This window comes from Telopea speciosissima, chromosome 10, assembly GCF_018873765.1.
Source record: "Telopea speciosissima isolate NSW1024214 ecotype Mountain lineage chromosome 10, Tspe_v1, whole genome shotgun sequence".
NCBI classification, from domain to species: domain Eukaryota; kingdom Viridiplantae; phylum Streptophyta; class Magnoliopsida; order Proteales; family Proteaceae; genus Telopea; species Telopea speciosissima.
Window position 1 is genome coordinate 56,047,875 of NC_057925.1, and position 22,059 is coordinate 56,069,933.

The 22,059-nt window shown below is 40.5% G+C and overlaps 1 protein-coding gene across 2 annotated transcripts in view; it reads right to left on the bottom strand.

Moving 5' to 3' along the window:
* LOC122642514 (probable linoleate 9S-lipoxygenase 5) overlaps positions 1-15,895 on the bottom strand; it is a 29,904-nt gene extending 14,009 nt beyond the window's left edge. Inside the window, exons 1-9 of one of the 2 annotated variants that reach the window (XM_043836018.1) lie at positions 15,687-15,895; positions 14,335-14,624; positions 13,107-13,347; positions 12,645-12,986; positions 12,469-12,554; positions 12,244-12,351; positions 11,827-12,131; positions 11,459-11,722; positions 10,555-11,367 (exon numbers count right to left, since the gene is read on the bottom strand). In XM_043836018.1, coding sequence (XP_043691953.1) covers positions 10,599-11,367; positions 11,459-11,722; positions 11,827-12,131; positions 12,244-12,351; positions 12,469-12,554; positions 12,645-12,986; positions 13,107-13,347; positions 14,335-14,624; positions 15,687-15,864 — 2,583 coding nt within the window. In that variant the 5' untranslated portion in view covers positions 15,865-15,895 and the 3' untranslated portion in view covers positions 10,555-10,598. Of the gene's footprint in view, positions 1-10,554; positions 11,368-11,458; positions 11,723-11,826; positions 12,132-12,243; positions 12,352-12,468; positions 12,555-12,644; positions 12,987-13,106; positions 13,348-14,334; positions 14,625-15,686 lie in introns of those variants that run through there. The other variant, XM_043836017.1, reaches the window with a different exon arrangement.
* Positions 15,896-22,059: the final 6,164 nt, after the last annotated feature.

Sequence of the window (22,059 nt, forward strand, 5' to 3'; positions counted from 1 at the left end):
AGAGATGATTAATTGTGTACTATTTGGAAGCTTATGATATTGTTGTTGATATTCATCGGTAGCACTCAATCGTGAATTTGTACATATGAGTTTCCAAATAGTTGCAAAAGTTTGAAGGTACGATTATGTTATGTAGTTTTCGATCTGTGAAATGAGGTTCATAGGGGGATTTAATGTGCTTTTTTTTTTTTTAATCACAAATATATTCAATATAGCATAAAGAAAACAAGAACACCCAAGAAAAGAAAGGAAGAGAGAGGGAAACAACGTTTCCTAATTAGTCAGGCCACCTCCTATCCTTGTAAATCCTCTAGCCGGCCAGAATTTCTCTGTTATCGATTTCTTTTAATAAAAATCTTTATTTTTGACCAAAAAAGTTTTTTTTTAATTACAGAAAATGAAAAGGTTTTTTTTTTTATTAATAAAAAGTTTCGTGCATAACTGTGCATGATGTCGAAATGACCAAACTTCCCATATGCCACCTAATTTTCTTGTTCAATTCTTTTCCAAGAACACGTCTTTGCCTTGACTAGTACGTCCAATATTGCTATTTCATGGATGCTTAATCTTTTTTTTTTTTGTTTTTTTGGAAATTTACAAGAAGAACGGAAGATAAGTGATAAAGACTGAAAGAGATAGATAGGTAGCTTAGCAGGAAATTAAGAAGGAAGGTGGGTGGTAGCACGTAAAGCATGTGTTTTTTGCTAATGATCAGCAAAGTGTGTATTAATAAAGAAACTTATACAGAATTACAATGAATCACTGCATTAAGCTGCAAAGCAAAACAATCCAAACAAAAGACTCAGCAAAATCTATAAAGCGACCTACCCATTGCATCCCAATTTACTGCATTAGTAATGAAGCTCGGGGAGGCGCTTCAGACTTGAGTAGTCTTTTTCCTTGCAGCATAATTTGCGAGTGAGTCCGCCGGGGCATTAGCTTCTCTAAAGCAGTGGGTTATGCGCCATTGGATGGTATCTAGGAAATTCTGAGCCACCCACCATTTCTGAATAAACTTCCATGGAAGATTTGCTGAAAGAATAGCTGACACCACTGATGGAGAGTCGCTCTCCACCCAAATATATTTTGCATTTAGCGCCTGGGCTTCCTTGATGCCGATAAAAAAGGCCGCCAATTCCGAATTATAGTTGGTTCCAAATCCTTGATAAACAGCAAATGCTTTGATCACCACCCCTAGATGGTTTCGGATAAGTCCCCCTTGCTCCTGAAGACCCTGGGTTTCCAAGCGATGATCCATCGACATTGAGCTCCCACCACCTCAACTGAGGCTGCCTCCATTTTAATTCCACCACCCGCTTAATTGGAGACCTGGCAATCTTTATTCTCGGAGTTCTTGCCAGAACCAGCTCCTGTATCGATTTAATGTGGACAGCAAATAATTTGAAGCAATCTGTAATAGCTCGAAGACTCTTCAGTACTACTTGCTTTGGACTTTTTTTCTTACTTTCAAACCTGCGTTGGTTACGTTCCAACCAGATTTGTTGGCAGGTAATAGTTAAGAGCAACTTCCAAATGCAAGGTAGAGGCACCACATTGGATTTCCTTCGCCACCAAGAGAATAGGAGCTCCAAAGTGGGGAACCCACTCCAATGTACATTAAAAAGAGAGAGAATTTCAGTCCAAACAATGCAGGAAAAACTGCAACTTACAAAAATGTGCTGCCCAGTTTCTTTCTCTGATCGACATAATTCACATCGAGAGGCTAAGGGAACAGCTCGATGGCAAACTTTATCATCAGTCGGTAAGGCATTGTGCATCATCCTCCAGCCAAAGAGAGAGTTGTGCGGGTGCAGACCTTGTAGCCAAATAGCCCAAATCCACGATGGGGGTGTAGCTTTAATTCTCAACTCATCCCAAGTAGATTTGCTTGTGAATGCTCCGGTGCTTGTGTGAGCCCACATACGTGCATCTCTTCTATGTGATAGAGAGGTCCCTGTGTCTTTAATATTTGAGAGCACTTCTTGAAGTGCCTGATCCTGTACATGAGAAAATTCCACCCATCATCATCTAAGAAATCAGAGACCATTGCTGTTAGGCCTTGTGGAATCCGATTTGGTAGTAGCAACTCTTCAATTGACTGATTCTCGATCCATTTATCATACCAAAATCGTATTTTTGTCCCATCCCCTACCACCCATCTTTCTGCTGATTGAACAAAGTCCCACACTTTACGCAGCCCAGGTAGAATTGTAGAAGAGCCCACTGCCTTTCTTAGTGCTCCTTCCTTGTTCACAAATCTTCCATATAGGAATCTTGCCATCTCCGAGTTTCTAGCTTTTATGAACCAAGCTAGCTTTGCAACCAAGGCCAAATTAACATCTCTCAATCGCCGGATGCCTAATCCCCCCTCTCTTTTTGGTTTACATAGGCTGTCCTAGCGAACTGTGATTCCTTTTACTGTATCTGCTTCCCCCGACCAGATAAAATTGCGAATCCAACGTTCCATTAACTCAATTGAAGAAGCAGGCCACAAATAGATCAAGAAATTATGGATCGAAATACTGCACATGACTGATCTCACTAGCTCAACCCTTCCTGCCATTGACAGAAGCCTCCCCTTCCAAGCCGATAACTTTTTTTTAAAGTGGTCCATCAAAGGCAACACCACCTCATTTTTTATTTTTCCTTTTAACAGACCAACTCCGAGATATTTTGTGGGGAAAGAGCATATGGGAATCTACAGTGCTGAAATCAACCTCTGCCTTTGCTGTGCTGAGGCACTCTCTAAAAATGCTTTGCTCTTTGACAGGTTAACTTTTTGTCCTGAGAAATCGCCATAGTCCTCCAAGAACTTCAACACTTTTTTAACCCCTCACAGGTCAGCCTTCATAAATATAAACAAATCATCAGCATACAATAAATGGGAGGGAGTGGGTACCTGGCGTGGTCCTGGTAGAGTCTTCAGGCTGCCCTTGGTACGAAGAGCTGAGTCCTCGACACAGAACCTCCTCTGCAATGATGAAAAGCATGGGAGAGAGGGGATCTCCTTGTTTCAACCCTCTCTCCATGCCAAAGAAACCCTTTGGACCTCCATTGATAAGGACCGAAATCCTTGAAGATAACATGATTTGGTGTATCCAGGAATCCACAAGTTAGAGAATCCAAACCTTTGTAGAACATTAAACAGGAAACTCCATTCCAAGGTGTCAAAAGCCTTCTGTATGTCCAGTTTTAAGCCCAACCCTCCTCCTTTGCTTCTTCTGGACATTAAGTTTGTTAACTTTGAAGCAACACCAATATTTTTTAAGATGACTTTTCCTTGTTGGAAAGCTCCCTGCTCCGGCGAGATAATTTTATGAAGGATGGTTGACAGCCGAGTTGCCAAAAATTTTGGGATCAATTTCAAGAAGAAATTTCCTACACAAATCGGTCGATATTGACCAACCTTTTCTGCATTATCCACTTTAGGCACCAGGGATAAAAAATTATTATTGAGCCCCTTGGTAATAACCCCTTCCCTGAAAAAATTCTAGATTCCCCTACAAACATCATCACCAACTATACTCCAGCACACCTTGTAAAAGGTACCCGGGTACCCATCTAGACCTGGCGCACTAGATGGGTCAAGGTAAAAAACCGCAGCCCTTATCCCTTCATTAGAAGGAATCCTGGCAAGCATTGCATTATCATCAGATGAGACCAGTGGTGGAATTACCTCAAGTAGATCCGCCTTCTTGATTAGTGTCCCTCTTTTAAAAAAAAATTTCAAAGTGAGTGACAAAATGAGCTCCTATTAAATCCTTATCAGAGAGAACCGTACCATCATCCTGTATGAGTTTGCGGATTGTGTTCTTAGAGCTTCTGAGCTTGGTTAATAGGTGAAAATATTTCGTACACCTATCTCCCCATCTGACCCATTTATCTCTTGACTTTTCACGCCATATCTTTTCTTGAAGAATGACTGCCTGATCATACTCCATTCGCACTTGGCATTCTCTATCATGAAGATCCTCCGAAAAACCATCCACCTCAATCTGATTTAGTATTGCTTCCAGCTCGGACTGAGTTCTACTTACCTCCTTATCAACATGTGGAAACGTGTCTCTAGCCCAAGCCTTCAAAGGGCCTTTCAATCATTTAAGCTTCTTTATCACCACAAATAATGGTGAACCTCTAACCGGTTCATTCCAAGAGGATTGAACAAATTGCTTGAAGTGTTCATGTTCTGTCCAAAATCTTTGTAACTGAAAAGGGACATTTGTAGGACGAGGCATATCTTCACAGAGAACCAAAATTGGCGCATGGTCTGATGAAGCCCTCACCAAAACCTGCTGAGCGCTATTAGAATAATTCTGCCACCAACCATCATTGCAGAGACTTCGGTCTAAAGTAGCTTGAACATTTCCCACCTAACGATTATTTGACCAGGTGAACTTGTTTCCTGTGTAAGAGATCAGTGAAAGAGAGGCTGAATCAATCATTGTTGCGAATTCCTCTGTTGACCCCAAGTTAAACCTTCCCGGACCCCTCTTATCTGTTGCATATAGATAGGCATTGAAGTCACCCATAACTAACCATGGGTGCGCCGCCCCTAAAAGAGCGACTAAATTGCGCCAAAGGTTACGCCTAATAGCACGGAAGCAGCTGGCATGCACCACTGTAATCAAGCTTATGAGCCCCTAAACCTCCACTTGCAAAGTAATATGCTGATCTGAGACCATGATCACTTTAGGCCTAGTAGCATGTAAAGCTAAACCTACCAGTATGGTGAAAAGTAAAGGAGAGGAACCAACCACGTTGGGTCCTTGTTTGCCACCTGCATATATAGTCTCCAAGTACGTAAAGCTAAACCTACTAGTTAGGCATATCGATCTATAACCTCTTATATGGGTGATGGATATCAATGAGTATGGATCATCTGCATGTACGTGCAGGTGAACGTAGTACATGTGTGAGGTAATCATGTATCCTTTTTTTTTTCATTAGTATCCCTTCTTTTCCTTGTAAATAAAAAAAATGGAACAGGTGGTTACCTCTCACATGTACGTACATGCAGAGGAAGTGGACTTCAAATGAACTAGAAAAGGGGCCATCTTTGTTGTTTCCTTCCCATTTTTTTCTGACTTATATTGTGTTTGGTATGCATTCTTGGAATGCATTCTAGGTTGATTTAGTATTATCGGATGATAAAAACAACTATTTAAGAATATCAAATCAATCTAGAATACAATCCATGAATGCATACCAAACACAGCCATAGGCACCCATCGACTCAGTAAATTGTTCCACAAAGGAAGAAAGGCTCAAGGAGTGTTTGGTTGAGTTAAGATACAGATGATCTTTTGCCCTTATGAGACTTGATTTGATGAAGAAAAATTGTCGGAAATTTTTTGCCCATTATGCATAATGGCTTGCCCCTTATAAACAAACACCTCTAGAGTTGACTTGGTTCATTATAAAAACTTGTACCTACTGGGGTTTCTTTCTCTTTTCGAAAAAACCCTAATCGCTATGCTCTCTGCAACTTACCCCGCCGCCGCTTGCACCATCACTTTGCTCTCTCCGCCCCTGTGGCGTGTAGTTTCTCCGCCCTAGTGGCATGTCTCCAACCATGACTTTGGATGTCGCCGACAACAATGACGATGACGATCCGCCACACCCCCTTACCACCACCCCTACCCACTCCATCGCCACCTCCATCACCCTCAGTGATGCCCCCTGCTCACTGCCTCCATCCTCCATGCCGTTGCCATTACTGTTCACATCCTCCACGAGTTAGCCCTAGATGTACCCATGCCCATTTCACGCTTCTTCACCGCCATGACCCCCTCCTCTCCCATCGCCACTGTCGCCTCCTCTCTCATCGCCACTTACCCCTCCCCCTCCCCTTTTTTAGGCCAATGTTCCCTCTACCTCCCCTTTTTTCATGCCCATCTCCCCTCCCCTTTTCTTTTTCTTTTTTTGTTTGCTGTTTTGCAGGTCACGCCGGCTCTGGCGTTGGTGTCGCCATGGATATGGCCGACTCCGTTGCCCCTTCCGCCGTGCAGATTTAGTGGCATTGTCACCGTTCACCAAAGCTCCTTTCGGCACGATAGTGTGCCGGCTCGTGTGGGCATGATGGCACTGATCTTTTCGGCACTTGTGGGGTCTTTTCGATTGGCACGAAAGTGCATGCGCTTATCGGTTGCTGTGTCGACAGCTCTGTTCATGGGGAAATGGCTTTCAGCCATCCCCTTCTCTGGATGGCTCAGTCTTTGGCATGCAAGACCGGGTCGATTTCCACTCTATGGTTATGGGTTTTGTCTACCCGTACTACCTGTTTGTCATGCTACCTATCCTTTTTTTCGTTTCTTTTTATGTATCGTGTTTTTTCAATTGGCATTGGGCACGCGTGAATGAATAGCCCTATTATCTACCCCCAAAAAAAAAATCTATGGATAATGATTCATCTAGGCACCAAGACACATTTCCCCTCCAACAAGGGGTATTTTGGATAGTAAAAAAATTTACCCTCAGGCAGTGTCTTGTCTCATATGAAAAAGGGATCCGAATCCTTTGTTGTACTGCAGGGTGTGCTGTGCACATCCTGCAGCACAGAAGAGACCACATGGCAGTACAACGGAGGATTTTTATTATATGAAAAATGGTTTTATCCCTTATGAGTCACACAGAATGGGAACAACTTATTGTCACCATAAATGGTTACATACTAAGCTTTACCCATAGGCTATTCATTCAATTTCCTCTCACCAATTTACAGTTGCATGTATTAATTGTTCTGTTTCAACTTACACAATAACTCTGAGGGCACCTATTCCATTATGGTGGAAAGCGACAACCAGGAAGTTATCAACTGCTTATGTACATGAGGTCTCTAAGGAAGTGCCCTTGATTATTCTATCAATAATGGCTGATATTAAACACTTAGTCTCCTATCTCAATGATGTTTCTTTTCATTTTATTTCAAGGGATGTCAACACTGTTCCAGACTCCCTGCTAGGAGGGTCCTATCCTTAACGGATAGGATAATTTGGCCCAACTCTGATCCCTGTGTCTCTATTGATTATATTTCAGAGTCTAGGAGTCTAATCCGTTCCTTTCAATAGATTTTGCTTCCACCAAAAAAAATACTTACATCATACACGGTCTTATTTCCCCTCTCACAAGGAGAGGACCTAAATGACAAATCCTCCCCCCTCCCTCTATTTGACGAATCCGTAACCCCTTCCCCTCATGTGGTCATGCATGCATGAAAACCTCAAAAAATTACCTCCTCCACTTCCCCAGTGCCTCTAATAAGGGGAGGTGGAGCCCACCTGGGCAGAGTGTTCAAGCAGGGGTAGGGTGGTCATTGCACCCCCCCTGTTAGAGGCACAGGGGAATTGGGCTGGGTAGGGAACTGGAGGGGATAAAGATCTTGAAAACCTTCCCATTTTATCATAAGCATGATATTGCCACACAGTCATGTACACGAAGTATCTAGTCACCAATTATAAAATGTCAATCATGTATATAGAATATAGATGATGATACTATTCATTACCATGTGACAGTTGATTTAAGAGTTCTATTCCACCTAAGTTTATGAAACTTTTAAGTGAAGATTTGATTATCCTAACTGGAGTCATGGCGAAAGCGAGTCTTCATAGGGCAATTGTTATTGCTTATGGATCCGAACCTAGGTGATCTATCCATGACCAGGATAAAGCTTGGGTGAAACTAAGTAGAGGTCCGAACCGACTAATGTTGAAGAATCAACGGGTGAGTTGTGGTTAGGGCTGAAATGCCAATCGAACCCAAAGCTAGGGTCATCCAAGTCAAACTGCCATCGACCTCAAATTTTCCAACTAATAATAAGATTTTGGTCCAATATCATTAATAACAAGGCATGCTTGGGATTATAGCAGCCTATAGGTTCCTTCCCCATAAATAATAAACCTTCTTTCTTGGTTTATCCAAACTTTTTTATGGGAGAGGGTTCTCTGACCCAACGAGATAGGGCAGTCAGTCAATCTCAAGGTTCATAAATAGGGACAGAGAAGAGAGAGAGATATGTTACAGCCTATGTCACTTGCTCGGAGATATTTTTAACAAAATTTAATGATAAAGAAATTTTAATCTTTTTTTTTTTTTTAACTTTCTATTATACCTGATTGAAATTACCCTTCCCCATGTCCATCCGACAGTACCAACGGCCATGGTGAGGGGGTTCCTCTTTTATCATGGATGAAGGAAAACTCGATCTTATTCCTAGCCCAAAATCTTAATAACCTTGGAGAATAGCACAAGGGAAGTGTGTGTGTGTGTGTGTGTGAGAGAGAGAGAGAGAGAGAGAAGACTATTGATTCTGGATGATTATCCACACACACACACACACAGAGAGAGAGAGAGAAGGCTATTGATTCTCAATGATTATCCACACAGAGAGAGAGAGAGAAGGCTATTGATGTTTTATTATGCAAGTCTGAGGTATAGCCTGCAAAGGTGCCAAAAGACTAGTTGAAATTTCAAGGGATCCAAACAGATAGGCTAGCGAGTTTTTGTATCATTCATTCTTGCCCGTCCAGTAGAATCTACACTAGTTTGATCTTGTACTCATTTGCAAGAAATGGCAACACAGATCTACACGGATATGTCGTCCAATTCGTTGTCTGTAACATTCCCACATGATCTGGGTTTCATGTATTAGCTCCAAGTCCTAAATTTGGGACATAACAGGCTAATAGGAACAATCCCCGATAGCGCAGGAGGCCTTAAAGAAGTTAGAGTTCTTGATCTAAAGAAGCACGGACTATGATGACGACGATACTATGGAGTGACGAGAGAGAAGCTAAAAATAGAGAAATAATGAAATATGGACCGATCAACAGGGGAGGGGGTAGGGGTGAGGTTTGCAGACGGAGGGGGTGAGCTGGAGGGCAGGGGAACATGGTAGGGTGAGGGAGAGGGAAAGGGTGTTGAAAGTGGGGATCCAGATCCTCTACGACGCAACTGCCCGTAGCGGCCTATGTAGCACAGACTGGGCCGCGCGCGCAATGACCACCTTACCACCGCTCGGGCTACGGCGCACTACCCGTAGTGGCTTGAGCAACGCAGACTGAGCCGCACGTGCAAAGACCGCCTTACCCCTGCCCAAATGCCTTGCCCGAGCGAAGGTAAGGCGGTCATTGCGCACGCGGCCCAATCTGTACTGCACAGGCCGCTACAGGTAGCTGCGCCATAGAGGTTCTGTGGGTTGAAAGTGGTGGCGGCAGGGGTGGAGGTGAAGCTGGGTCAGGAATGGGAGTGGGGTTGAGAGGGGTCAACTAGGAAAAATATCAGTTTGGGTAAGGACTAAACTCACAAGGTATCCAAATCTCAGTTTTAAAACTTGAGGCACCACAAATGTACTTTTATCAAACTCAGGTCGCCTCAGGGGTAATTTACCCATATAGTATTTAATGTTGTATTTATGTAAAATTACATGATTTACCTTTATTGGGGAAAAAATGTGTTATCTTTAAAGAAGAAAAAAAGTTAAGGTTGTGACTTTTTTTCATCAACCTTAAACCTTGGTGACAACAAGATTTTCCCATTTTTAAATGTGTCCAAAGCACAATCACCTATTACTTACTTCCTTCTCTAATTCAATATCCACCAAAAATCAAAGTTTCCAATGCCAGGTTTATTTGATAATGCAGTTTTTACCTTAGCTTGCTACATTTTGGTTTGCAATCCATGATAAGGTCATGCTCCAAATGAGGCTTTGATTTAGTGAAACAAATTTTTTGCTTATTTCATTTTATTTTTCATTAATCTCTATCTTACATTAATGATTTACAAAGGATCATGCCACAGGGATTTAAAGTTGCTTTGGTCAGACACCATTGTCTGGGAAAAAAGCAATCCATGTTGGAATTGTTGAGCATTATATCATCCCTTCTAATGAATTTAACTTTCGGGGAAGAAAGTATTATGGTCGAAAGTTCAAGGGGAAAAGTCCAAGATAAGGTGAGTCATATGACTGAATTAGATCAACAATGTTAATATTGTAGAAACGAAACCTTATACACAATGCAGAAAATGAATAGAAAGAGCAATCAAACAATCACACAAAGCAAGGATATATGTCGTTTGACAAGGTGCCTACATTCACGAAGAGATGAGAGGAGCTTTAGTAGCAATGGAGAAAGGATTACAAGCTCTCTTCCTCAGGTCTTTCTGTGTTTACAAAGAATTCAGTTTGGATCAAACATCAAGTAGATATTACTTGACTTCATGAAAGACCTCTTTCTTGAAAAATTATGTATGATTCTCCATTGAGCTAATTTTGCAACCAATCAGAGAAATGGAACAGCAGAAATTTCGGCTTGAAAGGGGGAATATATATAATTCTGGATAAGAAAATGAAGCTACACTATCTCTTACAGAATGACATTCCTACTGTATAAGATGCAATAAATTGGGTGATACAAGAAGGGAATGGAATTAGAATTTATTAGACACATATGGTTTACATCTTTTGAATAAAAAATCATATATATATGCTAGCTACTCTTTTACATGTTACATACAAGATCATTCTACCTCTCTTGAACTAAGAAATTCTGATTGCTGAAAGACTCCACTACTTCAGAACTATAAAAGTTAATCCAGCCTTAGATTGAGACACTATTGGGTATTCCTCTTCCAGTTAGCCCACCAATACCACTATAGTTGGAAGTGTCTGGATAGAGCAAGGTGTATGGCATCTTGACAGGGCCCATTCGATTCCTCAACCTTTTGTCATTGTTCATCTCTATAATCCTATTTTCAATCTTTACTAGCTTCTTTCCAAATTCTTCAAAAGCTTTCAATGGTGCTGTATCTGTTGTCCAATCTGGAGTGTCTCTTTGCCCAAGATAGACCTCATCAGAAGAATGTGTGGACAAAATTTCTATAAGGGATATACCTAAAAGGGTTTGGAGCTGGCTTGTTATTGTTTTCAGGAATACATTGTCAGGGTCCGATTCGAGCTCAGCATACTCAGGAGAACCTGGTTCAGGCATGAAGCGACGGCTTATGGTTGGGCGATTTGGGAGGTAACCAGCATAGGGATACTGTCCAAAATTAACAGCTGCATGAAGGGCTGAAGCTATCCATATGATGGTGGTGCACGTCTGTGTTAGCTCATCAAGTGTTTGCATCTTGGGCCACCATGGCTCATCCTTCTTATCACCATGGCCTACATCACGGAGCTCTGTCCACCAAGACTGGAGTTCGGAGTCATTTTGGAGCATCTCATCCTTGGGGTAGTAGAAAGAGCAGTAATCATGGACCCAAGCTTCAATGGCTGACCAGATTTCAAGGCCATCAACAGCATAAGGGTAGTCCTCAATTAAAAGGTGGAGGCCATAAGGACTGTTTGAGTCTGGAACTGCAATTCCCCTGTATGAATTGCAAATGTTAATATCTAATTTCAATATAGTTAACTTAATTTTAGGATATCATTTATGTATGGTCTGTATATGATTTTCACCTCTTAATGAGATCTGCAGGCAATGACTGCTCAGTGAAAACCCAGTTCTTGTAAACCACAGCAGACATTTCCATTGAAAATTTCGCTGGGAAAACCGTACTCTCCAACACTCCGCCAGCATTGATGAGGACCTGCCGAGCCAAGGCATTAATGTTCATGGTATCCCTAAAGTGAGGCTGTAAAAGCTTATGGATTGGATGAAGCACACTCAATTGTCTATTCATTGCAATCACAAATGGCTCAATCGCGGCATGCGTATCTAACCTGCAACCAAATTAGAAAACCATTAATTGAACTATTCCGAATAGGCTGGATTCTTGTCACTAATTTCCTGATGTGAAGCATTTTCTATTGCATAGCAAGCTTACCAGTGACTGATAAGCTGGTGAACCCCAGAGTCATTCACAGCTGCATAAGCTTTGGCCAGTTGCCAAACTGAGGCTTCAACACCTTGTTCAGTAGGGATGAAGACCTTACTAATTGCACCATGTTGGTCACCATCTGGATGTGGTAGACTCAACTCAATTGCCAGTGGCTTCAAGGTCCCATCGTCTTGCAAGAAGAGTAGTGTTCTGGTTGCATAGGTCTTTGTGGAAGTGGTGTTTATACGCCTCAGGTATGGCATCAATGTATCATGATGATCTAATATGAAGACCTTGTTGTTCTCAATGGCCTGCACCCCCAACAAAAAAACATATCATCAGATCTCTTTCTTTCTGTTATAAACCCTATACTTGTGAGATTAAAAATTGTATCAGTAAATAAAATGATGAACATGGGTAAACCTCATCTACTGTTAAGCCATTTAGCTTCTCTTCAATTTGCTTTCTGGTAATTGAACTGGTCTGGTTGCCATACACATTGGGATCAAGTTTGCTGGCAGGGGGAAACTCCTGCACATTAACATTGCATGAGTTTTGATGAGAAACTACTGAACAAGAAACAGAAGATTGAAGAAAAAAAAATTGCTAAAATTAGTAGAAAGCATTAGAAGTGTTTGATTTAATTACTTTAAGACGGCGGATGCAAACAGGGTTCACTCCAGCAACCATTTCTCGTGCAAATTCTTCATCTGTTCTCCAAGCAAACTTATCCTCTGCATTATTAACACAAAAAACATTATCAAGGATTGCCATTTCTGTTCTCCTTGTCAATTAACTTGTTAAAATACTAACAGAATAGATACCTTTTATCACTTGGGGCATAGGGTATTGAAGGATTCCATCACCATCTGAGTGAATTAGTTCCTTCAGTAGCTCCAAAGGTATTTTGTTGTCGAGTTTGTTTAGTTTTGACCCATTAGGAAGTCGGAGCCCTCCCTCATAGAGGTCTAATACGTCTTTAAAGGTTTCAAACTCATTAGGGGTGTTATCGCAGAAATCTTTTAGTTCCGGAAGCAGGAACTGAACTACGGCTTTCAATGCATATGCAAGGAAATCTGACAACTTTAAGTGACCAAATCGTTCATCTCTTGGAACATAAATGTCCAGACTCAGTACCAGTGGCAATCTGCTCTCAGTATTAGGATCTGTTAATATGAAACTGGGTTAGTAAGATTCAGGTGAAAAAAATAAAACCCATCAAGGAAAGATTTAAAAGTATTTGTAAATGCTTCTAATCGACTTGAAATAATTAGCAAATTATTGACCTGTGTTTGAAGGTTTTCGACCAGTTCTTCCCCTGCGAGGGTAAGGGTATTCAGTTGAACCCCCAAGAACAGGGCGTGCATAATCACTACCCTTATCAGGGTTACCCAGATCGTTATAGAAAGCATAGTCATAGACTCGATCCCATTCCTGGAGCTGTCCTGTCCCATCTCCTCTTAGATTCACAAGCTCTTCTTCCCTGTACTTACGTAGAGCCTCAGGTGTATCACTTGGTAAGTAGGTCTGTAACAAAAAAGCATATACATTAATCCCCTCAAGCTTACTTAAGTATGTTTATCTAAACAAAAAAGTATTAAAAAAAACGAAGTCCGCCCGTGTGGCCGGCTTGTAGCCTCACACAGGCAGGGCCTGGACACCATCCGAACAGGGTGCTCGAGCAGTGGATAGGGCAGTCAATTCACCCCTGCCTGTGTGAGGATGCATGTTGACCACCCAAATAGGTGGTAGCAAAGGATCTCGATCCATATTATAAAGCTTCTCTCCTTTTGTGAGTTCAATAAGCTGAGTTGGGCTGGGTCAAGCCTGGGCTGATGCCTTGGATTGAGCTCGGCCCAGCCTGCTCCTATATAAATATATATATATATGGAAAATATATATAACATATGCAATATATGTATGCAAGACAAGGTTCATGGATTAAGTATATCAGAATTTATATTTAATATACAACAATCAATTTAAAACATGGGGGAATCGTTGTCGGATTACATGTCCCTTACTGTAGATGCTAATGAGAGCACATGCAAAGGCATCCAACACAGATGGAGTTTTTCATTTCCCAAGAGACAAAACAATCATTTCAACCTTCTTATCCGTAGGCATCATGTAGCCTGGCAGCCATCTTTTTCTCTAATGAATACTTTCTTTTAATAGAAAATAACATGAAAATAACAAAAACAAGCTAAGCCCGGGCATATTTGAGTCTAGGTAGAGCCATGTAAATCTGAACCCGACTTTGGCTGGCCGGGTTTGGTCTAGCCTTGGGACCCCAAGCAGAGTTTGGGATTTGAAAAACCTAAAGTCCGTCCTTTGGAAGTCCAAGAGTTGACCTCTCATTTTAAAATCTTGTTTAAAAGGCTTATGATATTTGTTACTGGGTAAGAAAAAGCTTAAGATATGAGTCAATATAATTTAAGGTATGACTCACGCAGACTATAGTCTAATGAGATATATATAGTTTAATAATTAATAAATAATATTGAGATTTACCGGGTTAGCGAAGAAAACACGATCATATTTGTAACGTTGAGCTGGGTAAACCCAAGAATTGCAGATAAAGTGGACACAACCCTTTCCAGGAACATCTTCAAGCGTTACAGTCTTGAGGTAGAACTCGTTGTGGTGCATGTTCTTGATGATGAAAGCTCCTGGTATTCCCATGTCTTCTTCCCAATCAAATGTGATATCATAAGTAGTTGCACCAGCGATCAAAGGTGTAAGCTTTGTCACCCATTCCTCCAAGAATGCTGGTTTTCCAACATTTCCCCTCATTTCATTATCTGCTGCAAATCCAATTTAGTAAGTGAATATATAATAATTGGGCTGATGTTCTCTGTGCCGCAGTGCAGCTTGTGCCCAGACACATGGGTTTGCCATTTAGGAGGGCAGGATGATCATATTGCTCACCCCCATGTGTCTAGGCGCAGTCTGCGCCCCCGGTACAAAAAACATTCTCCTTAAGATAATTGTATTAACGTGTATATTGAAAATAAGGGTGGATCGGATCTAAGATATTCTACCAAATATGTCTCATGACTTTGTCACCAAGATTGTTGGTGATACCCTAAAATATCCTATCATACTTATCTCCTCTAATTGTGCATTCACCCTCTATATATATGGGTGTCAATTGATGTAAAAATCATTTCAATCAATAGTGAAATATATGGTTGTGTAGGCCTTGAATCTGTGAACGTAGGGCTTATGACCTGAACCACGTAAAACTTGTATTCTTCTTTCTTCCTTTACTTTCTTCCATTGTTTATGTTTGCCGTCCTAAATTTAACAAATTAACCCATATTGTGTTTGGAAAAAAGCCACAATGAAACAATCAATATAAATGAGTGGATAATTTTTGCCCTCCACCCACCCTCCCTTTTTTTCTTTTCTTTTTTTTTTTTTTTTTTTCATTCTCATAATCTGAAGTAATCTCTTGATGCCATTTTTGGTAGCCATTCTGTTTGTAAGTTTCTGAAGAACATTCTTTTATTAAGAGAGACTAGAAAAAAACTCTACTTCTAGACCCAAAAGACCCAAAACTAGAGCCCCTTTGGTCAGAATTCTGATTTCCGATCTAATTTGAGAGGCAATGGGTTATGTTATAATTTCGTTTCAATACCCAAAACATGAAAAAGAAGAATCTGAATTATTCCCACTAATTGGGTTTCTTGTTCTGTGGTCTCATCTCAAACTCAAAGGGCTACTTGTTGAAAGAACAGTTTTAAAACTTAGTTTCCAATAATCTTGGAAGTGGAATTTTATCTATCCCTCTCTGTGAGTGAGTGTGTGTGTGTGTGTGTGTAGGGAATGGGAGGGGAGGAGAATAGGAAGGAAGAACAGACCAGGGTTGCCATTAGTAGCACTGATGAGTTGCAGTGAAACTCCTTTTCCGAAGAACTCATAGACCCGGTCGAGCAGTGAAGCGTTAATGTCATTCAAGTCTAAAACATTCTTCTTCATCAATACAACGGATCCTTTGATCTTCTTCTCACCCTTCTCGCCATGAGATTTGTGCCACATCTTGAATTGCCGAACAAACACTAACACAAGAAAAGAAGATGGAGCAGTAGGAGCCAGAGAGAGACAGAGCAAAGATTGAGAGGTTAAACTGATCGAACAGAGCCTGATTTGGTTATTTTGAATGGGAAATATGGGAGGTTTTTGGTGGGTGAATTTTGGTTGCAAAGATTAGCCAAAGTTCAAAGAAAGAACAAACATAATAAGGGGTCTGAATTGGAGAAATGGTTTCTCTATTGTGAGTTGGAATTATGAGAGATTGTGAGTTGGAATTTATAGGCAAAGATTAACGAAAGTTCTCGTCAAGGAAATTTCACATTTTTTGCCTTCTGCTGGAGATGGAAGATTCTCCCTCTCTCTCTCTCTCTCTCTCTTTTCCTTGTTTTTGTCCATCAAATTTGGTCCCTATTGTCATGGGTCAAGGGAACCCATTCTTTTTATCTTTTTTTTTCCTTGTAGACTGGATCAGGTTCTTGTACGAGAACCATTCTCATACAGGCCTGAGTCGCACAAATGGAATCTAAGAGTGAGACCCAACTCTCTTAAATTCCATTTATACGGCGCAAGCCATAAGAGAACCTGAGCAACACTCGATTTTCGTATACGATCGTGTATGAAACATGATCAACAATTCAGCCATTGGATAAACATCAAAGTTGTGTATTTTCATCCAAAAGATAAAGTTTTGACCGTGTCCAGTCACAACGTTGTATGAAATATTTCATCTTCTTTTTTCTTTACCAAATAATAATATATGAATTGAAGAGAAAAATCAAAGTGAGGAAAGTCCATATCTGATTCGACATGAGTAAGGTTAGGTAGTCTTTTTTTTATGATACTCATGTCACGAGTTATTTCATGCATTTTCGGTTTTCCCTCATGGTAATTCTTAGTTTTCATGCACGGCCTGCATTGAGCGGTTGGATGGGCATTTGTATCGAACCAAAATGACCAAAGACCCCCATAAGACAAGCTCGATTGGAGGAACCTCCTGTGCACGAATCATGTTCCCTTCTCTTATATCAGAAAATCCCACATTTTCTTAGGGGCATGGTGGTCATTTCACCCATCCCTGTTTTTGGGCATCAGGGCAGCATACTCTACATACCCAGATAGCATTCTTTCTCTCTAATAAAAAACCATAGAATTTCTCTTTCCACCCTTTTTTATTGGATAACCAATTGGTAAGCCATTTATTTATTTTGGTTTCAAAAAGTAAACCATTTAATTTATGTAATCAAATGAAGATTAGTCTTGGTCTTTAGCAGCCCTCATGGTGAAAACTATTACTATTATAGTACTAGAATAAAATCTCTTTATCTCTTGCCTTGACCTTGACCTTGACCTGCTCTCTGTTCTTACCAATTTCAATTTCCATTTCCATTTCCATTTCCACTAGTACACTCTAATCACCGCGTTGGCCATGTAGAGCAATGCCATTTAATTAAGCTGTCAAAAAATCCATGGGATGGGGTGGGATCCCCACACCTCAAAGGTACGTGGTCCTCACACCCCATGAACAGTGTAAGATGAGGTGGGGTGGTTACCTGCAAAGGAGGAAATTCGGGCTCGTCAACGAATCAGGTTCGTCTCCTCCCAAACAAATCAAGAGAAATTAACCCCTAAATTTTCATGTTCTTCCTATTTTTACCTTTCCATTTAGCCATTCATTTTTTTAATGTGTTCAAAGCACAATCACATTTCTATAATATTAGTTGTTTTTATTATCCGAGAATGCAAAATCGACCCAGAATGCATACCAAATAGAGTTCTGGTTTGACATGTGAAAAATGTAGGAGTCGCGTACATGATACAAACTCAATCATAAGCCTATAAGTCATAGGATTGATTTTAATCTCTAGAAATAAAAACAAACTCAGTCAATGATTAAAAAAATTCCAGTGATATATACTAATTTAATGGAAGAGTCTTTAACCTTCTTATGGTCTCTTAATTCTTTTATTTTCTTTTATCAAAAATATATATATAGCTAGTATGAAAATGAATAGTAAATATTGTTCTTTTAAGCATATAGTATATCATATGATCATCTATAACCTTAAATTACTAAGAATCAGAAAGGATGTATATATCAAAAATATCCAAATAGAAAGATACGAATCTAGATTTCAAATACTTATTTTCTGAACACTACCGGTATGAAATGACATTTACACCACCAATCAAAGCGAACATGGGAGGGGGTACTACACTGTTCATATATAGAGGGTCCATGTATCATGGAGGGGAGAGAGTATGTGAGAGGACCATGCACACTAGTGGTGTATAGAGCCCGGATCCAGAGCCCATGTATCATGGATGGCGTGAGATGGACTCTGGTGGTTAAATGTCATTGGAGGGGATGTGGATTTGGTTGTCTTTTTCCCAAGATTTAATACCCATAAATAGAATGTATCGATCCTTTTGGAGTTAGTTACACGCATGTGATGATAATGATTATAAAAGTTTTCTTTATTATTGAGTTACTTTCACTTCTCTCACATTTACTTTTATTCCAATCATATGGAACCATAATGATTTATAAGCGAGTACTGAGAGATTTTTTTATGTATACAAATTCTACTCAATCGTGAATTTGTATATATGAGCTTCCAAATAGTTGCAAAAGTTTGAAGGTACGATTTTGTTATGTAGTTTTTGAGTGTATGTGAAATGAGATTCATAAGGGGATTTAATGTGCATTTTTTTTTAATCGTAAATATATTCGAACATAGCACAAAGAAAACAAGAACACCCAGGAAGAGGAAGGATGAGAGGGGGAAACAAGAATGGATCATCAATAGGTGAACATACATCTCAGAGCCAATCACATTTTAATTTTATTTTCATAAAAACCCCTCTTCCCCTTGTAAATGGCAAAAATAGGACAAATAGTTGGCTCTCAGTACATGTAGAGGAACCGAACTCGGGGGAAACATCGTTTCCCAATTAGTCAGGCTACAAAAGGGGGGTGGGGGGAACTACATCAAGGGGCGGCAGGAATTGGTAATGTACATTGTGTACATCATTACCCTATTTCTAATTACAACAAATAAAAAGTTTTTTTTTTCTTGTCGGGTAAAAAGTTTGGTGCATGACTGTGCATCATGTCGAAATGACCAAACCCCCCTATTTGACGCATTGTCATGTGCTCTACCTAATCCGGCCGTCCATGAAAACCCTTCTTCCCTAATTTTCTTGTTCAATTCTTTTCCAAGAACACGTCTTTGCCTTGACTAGTACGTCCAATATTGCTATTTCATGGATGTTTAATCTTTTATTTGTTTTTTTGGGAAATTTACAAGAAGAACAGAAGATAAGTGACAAAGACCGAAAGAGATAAGCAGTTGACCAGGAAATTAAGAAGGAAGGTGGGTGGTAGGTGGATGGTAGCTCATAAAGCTAAACCTACCAGTATGGTGAAAAGTAAAGGAGAGGAACCAACCACGTTGGGTCCTTGTTTGCCACCGGTATATATAGTCTCCAAGTACGTAAAGCTAAACCTACCAGTTAGGCATATCGATCTATAACCTCTTATATGAGTGATGGATATCATCTGCACGTACGTGCAGGTGAACGTAGTACATGTGTGATGTAATCATGTATCCTTTTTGTTTTCATTAGTACTCCTTCTCCCCTTATAAATTAAAAAAAAATGGAACAGGTGGGTACCTCTCACATATACTGCACGTACATGCAGAAGAAGTGGACTCGAAATGAACTACAAAAGGGGCCATCTTTGTTGTTTCCTTCTCATTTCCTTCTTACTTATATTGTGTTTGGTATGCATTCTTGGAATGTATTGTAGGTTGATTTCGCATTATCGGATGATAAAAACAACTATTTAAGAATGCGAAATCAACCTAAAATGCAATCCAAGAATACATACCAAACACAGCCATAGACACCCATCGACTCAATAAATTGTTCCACAAAGGAAGAAAGGCTCAGGGAGTGTTTGGTTGAGTTAAGATACAAATGATCTTTTGCCCTTATGAGACTTTATTTGATGAAGAAAAATTGTTGGAAATTTTTTGCCCATTATGCATAATGGCTTGCCCCTTACAAACAAACACCTCTAGAGTTGACTTGGTTCATTATAAAAACTTGATTCATCAATCTATGGATAATGATTCATTTAGGCACCAAGACACATTTTTCCTCCAACAAGGGATATTTTGGGTAGTAAAAAAATTTACCCTCCGATAGTGTCTTGTCTCATATGAAAAAGGGATCCGAATCCTTAATCGTACTGCAGGGTGTGCGGTGCACATCCTACGGCACAGAAGAGACCACATGGCAGTACAACAAAGGATTTTTTTTTTTTTTTTTTTTTTTTTGTTGGATCAAAAGGAGCTTTTATATTAAGAATAGAGGACTAGTATAAAGGTTACATTCTGAAATATTTTTTCCTCACAGCATCATTCCATATTAACTCAGAAAGTGCATGCCGACGGGAGACTATCAATACATAAAAGGATCTCTTGGGGGTGCCCAAGAAACCCTGCCAAAAAATCTACACAGCAGTTGAGCTCCCGTACATATTGCGCAAAAGAACAGCTCCTAAAGAAGTCCCGTAGCCCGTGAATGTCATCCACAATGTCCAAAACATGCCAAGAAATCTTATAAACTCTCGTAACCATCTGAATAGCCAGTAAAGAGTCCGACCTCACCTGAACTTGGGCCAAACCCAGAAATTTAGCCCTTGATCACCAGGCCGCTCTTGATGGCCTGAAGCTCCATTCGCACAACGTTATCACTGGCCACGCATCCAACCAAAGCGAAGACAGCACGGCCTCTCTGATCACATCCAATAGCTCCATAAACCCCACGCTCACCACACACCGAGCCGTCACAGTTCAACGCGACCCAGCCCTCCGGTGGTGGGGGCCAAACAAGGGTGGATACTTTTTCGTGGGCGAAAGAGACCTCCATTCCCCATCTGCAGAAAAAATCCCTGTAGAGCCTACTTCATTTTTTAAGGCACATGCATTCCTTTCTTGCCACAGCCAACGACAGTAAAGCTAAACTTCTGTACATTACTGAGAGTCGTGGTACCCTTGTAGTGGCCAGCAAGCCAAGCGATCTCCTCACTCCATGAATCATGGGGATCTCTATCAAAACCATTAAGGCGAAGAACCTCCTTCCAGATTGCCCTTGAGAAGGACCACTTGAAGAACAGGTGGTCCATAGTTTCTGGATCTCTGTTGCAGAGGAAACACGCCGTGTCTGAAGTCAGAGGATTTTTATTATATGAAAAAGGGTTTATTCCTTATGTGTCACATAGGATGGGAACAACTTATTATCACCATAAATGGTTACACACCAAGCTTTACCCATAGGCTATTCATTCAATTTCCTCTCACCAATTTACAGATGCATGTATTAATTGTTCTGTTTCAACTTACACAATAACTCTGAAGGCACCTATTCCATTATGGTGGAAAGCAACAACCAAGAAGTTATCAACTGCTTATGTGAGGTCTCTAAGGAAGTGTCGCTGATTATTCGATCAATAATGGCTGATATGAAACACTTGGTCTCCTATCTTGATGATGTTTCTTTTTGTTTTATTTCAAGGGATGTCAACACTGTTGTAGTCTCCCTTGCTAGGAGGGCCCTATCCTTAACGGATAGGATAATTTGGCCCAACTCCAATCCCTGTGTCTCTATTGATTATATTTCAGAGTCCAGGATTGTAATCCATTCCTTTCAATAGATTTAGCTTCCACCAAAAAATAAAACTTACATTGTGCATCATACATGGTCTTGTTTCCCCTCTCACTAGAGAGGACCGAAATGACAAATCCCCCCCCCCCCTCTCTATTTGACGAATTCGTAACCCCTTCCCCTCATGTGGCCATGCATGCATGAAAACCTCGAAAAATTACCTCCTCCAGTTCCCTAGTGCATCTAATAAGGGGAGGTGGAGCCCACCTGGGCAGAGTGTTCGGGCAGGAGTAGGGTGGTCATTGCCCCCCCCCCGGGTTAGGGACACTGGGGAATTGGGCTAGGCAGGGAACTGGAGGGGAGTCATATACACGAAGTATCTAGTCACCAAATATAAAATGTCAATCATGTATATAGAATATAGATGATGATACTATTCATTACCATGTGACCGTTGATTTAAGATTTCTATTCGACCTAAGTTTATGAAACTTTTTAGTGAAGATTTGATTATCCTAACTAGAGTTG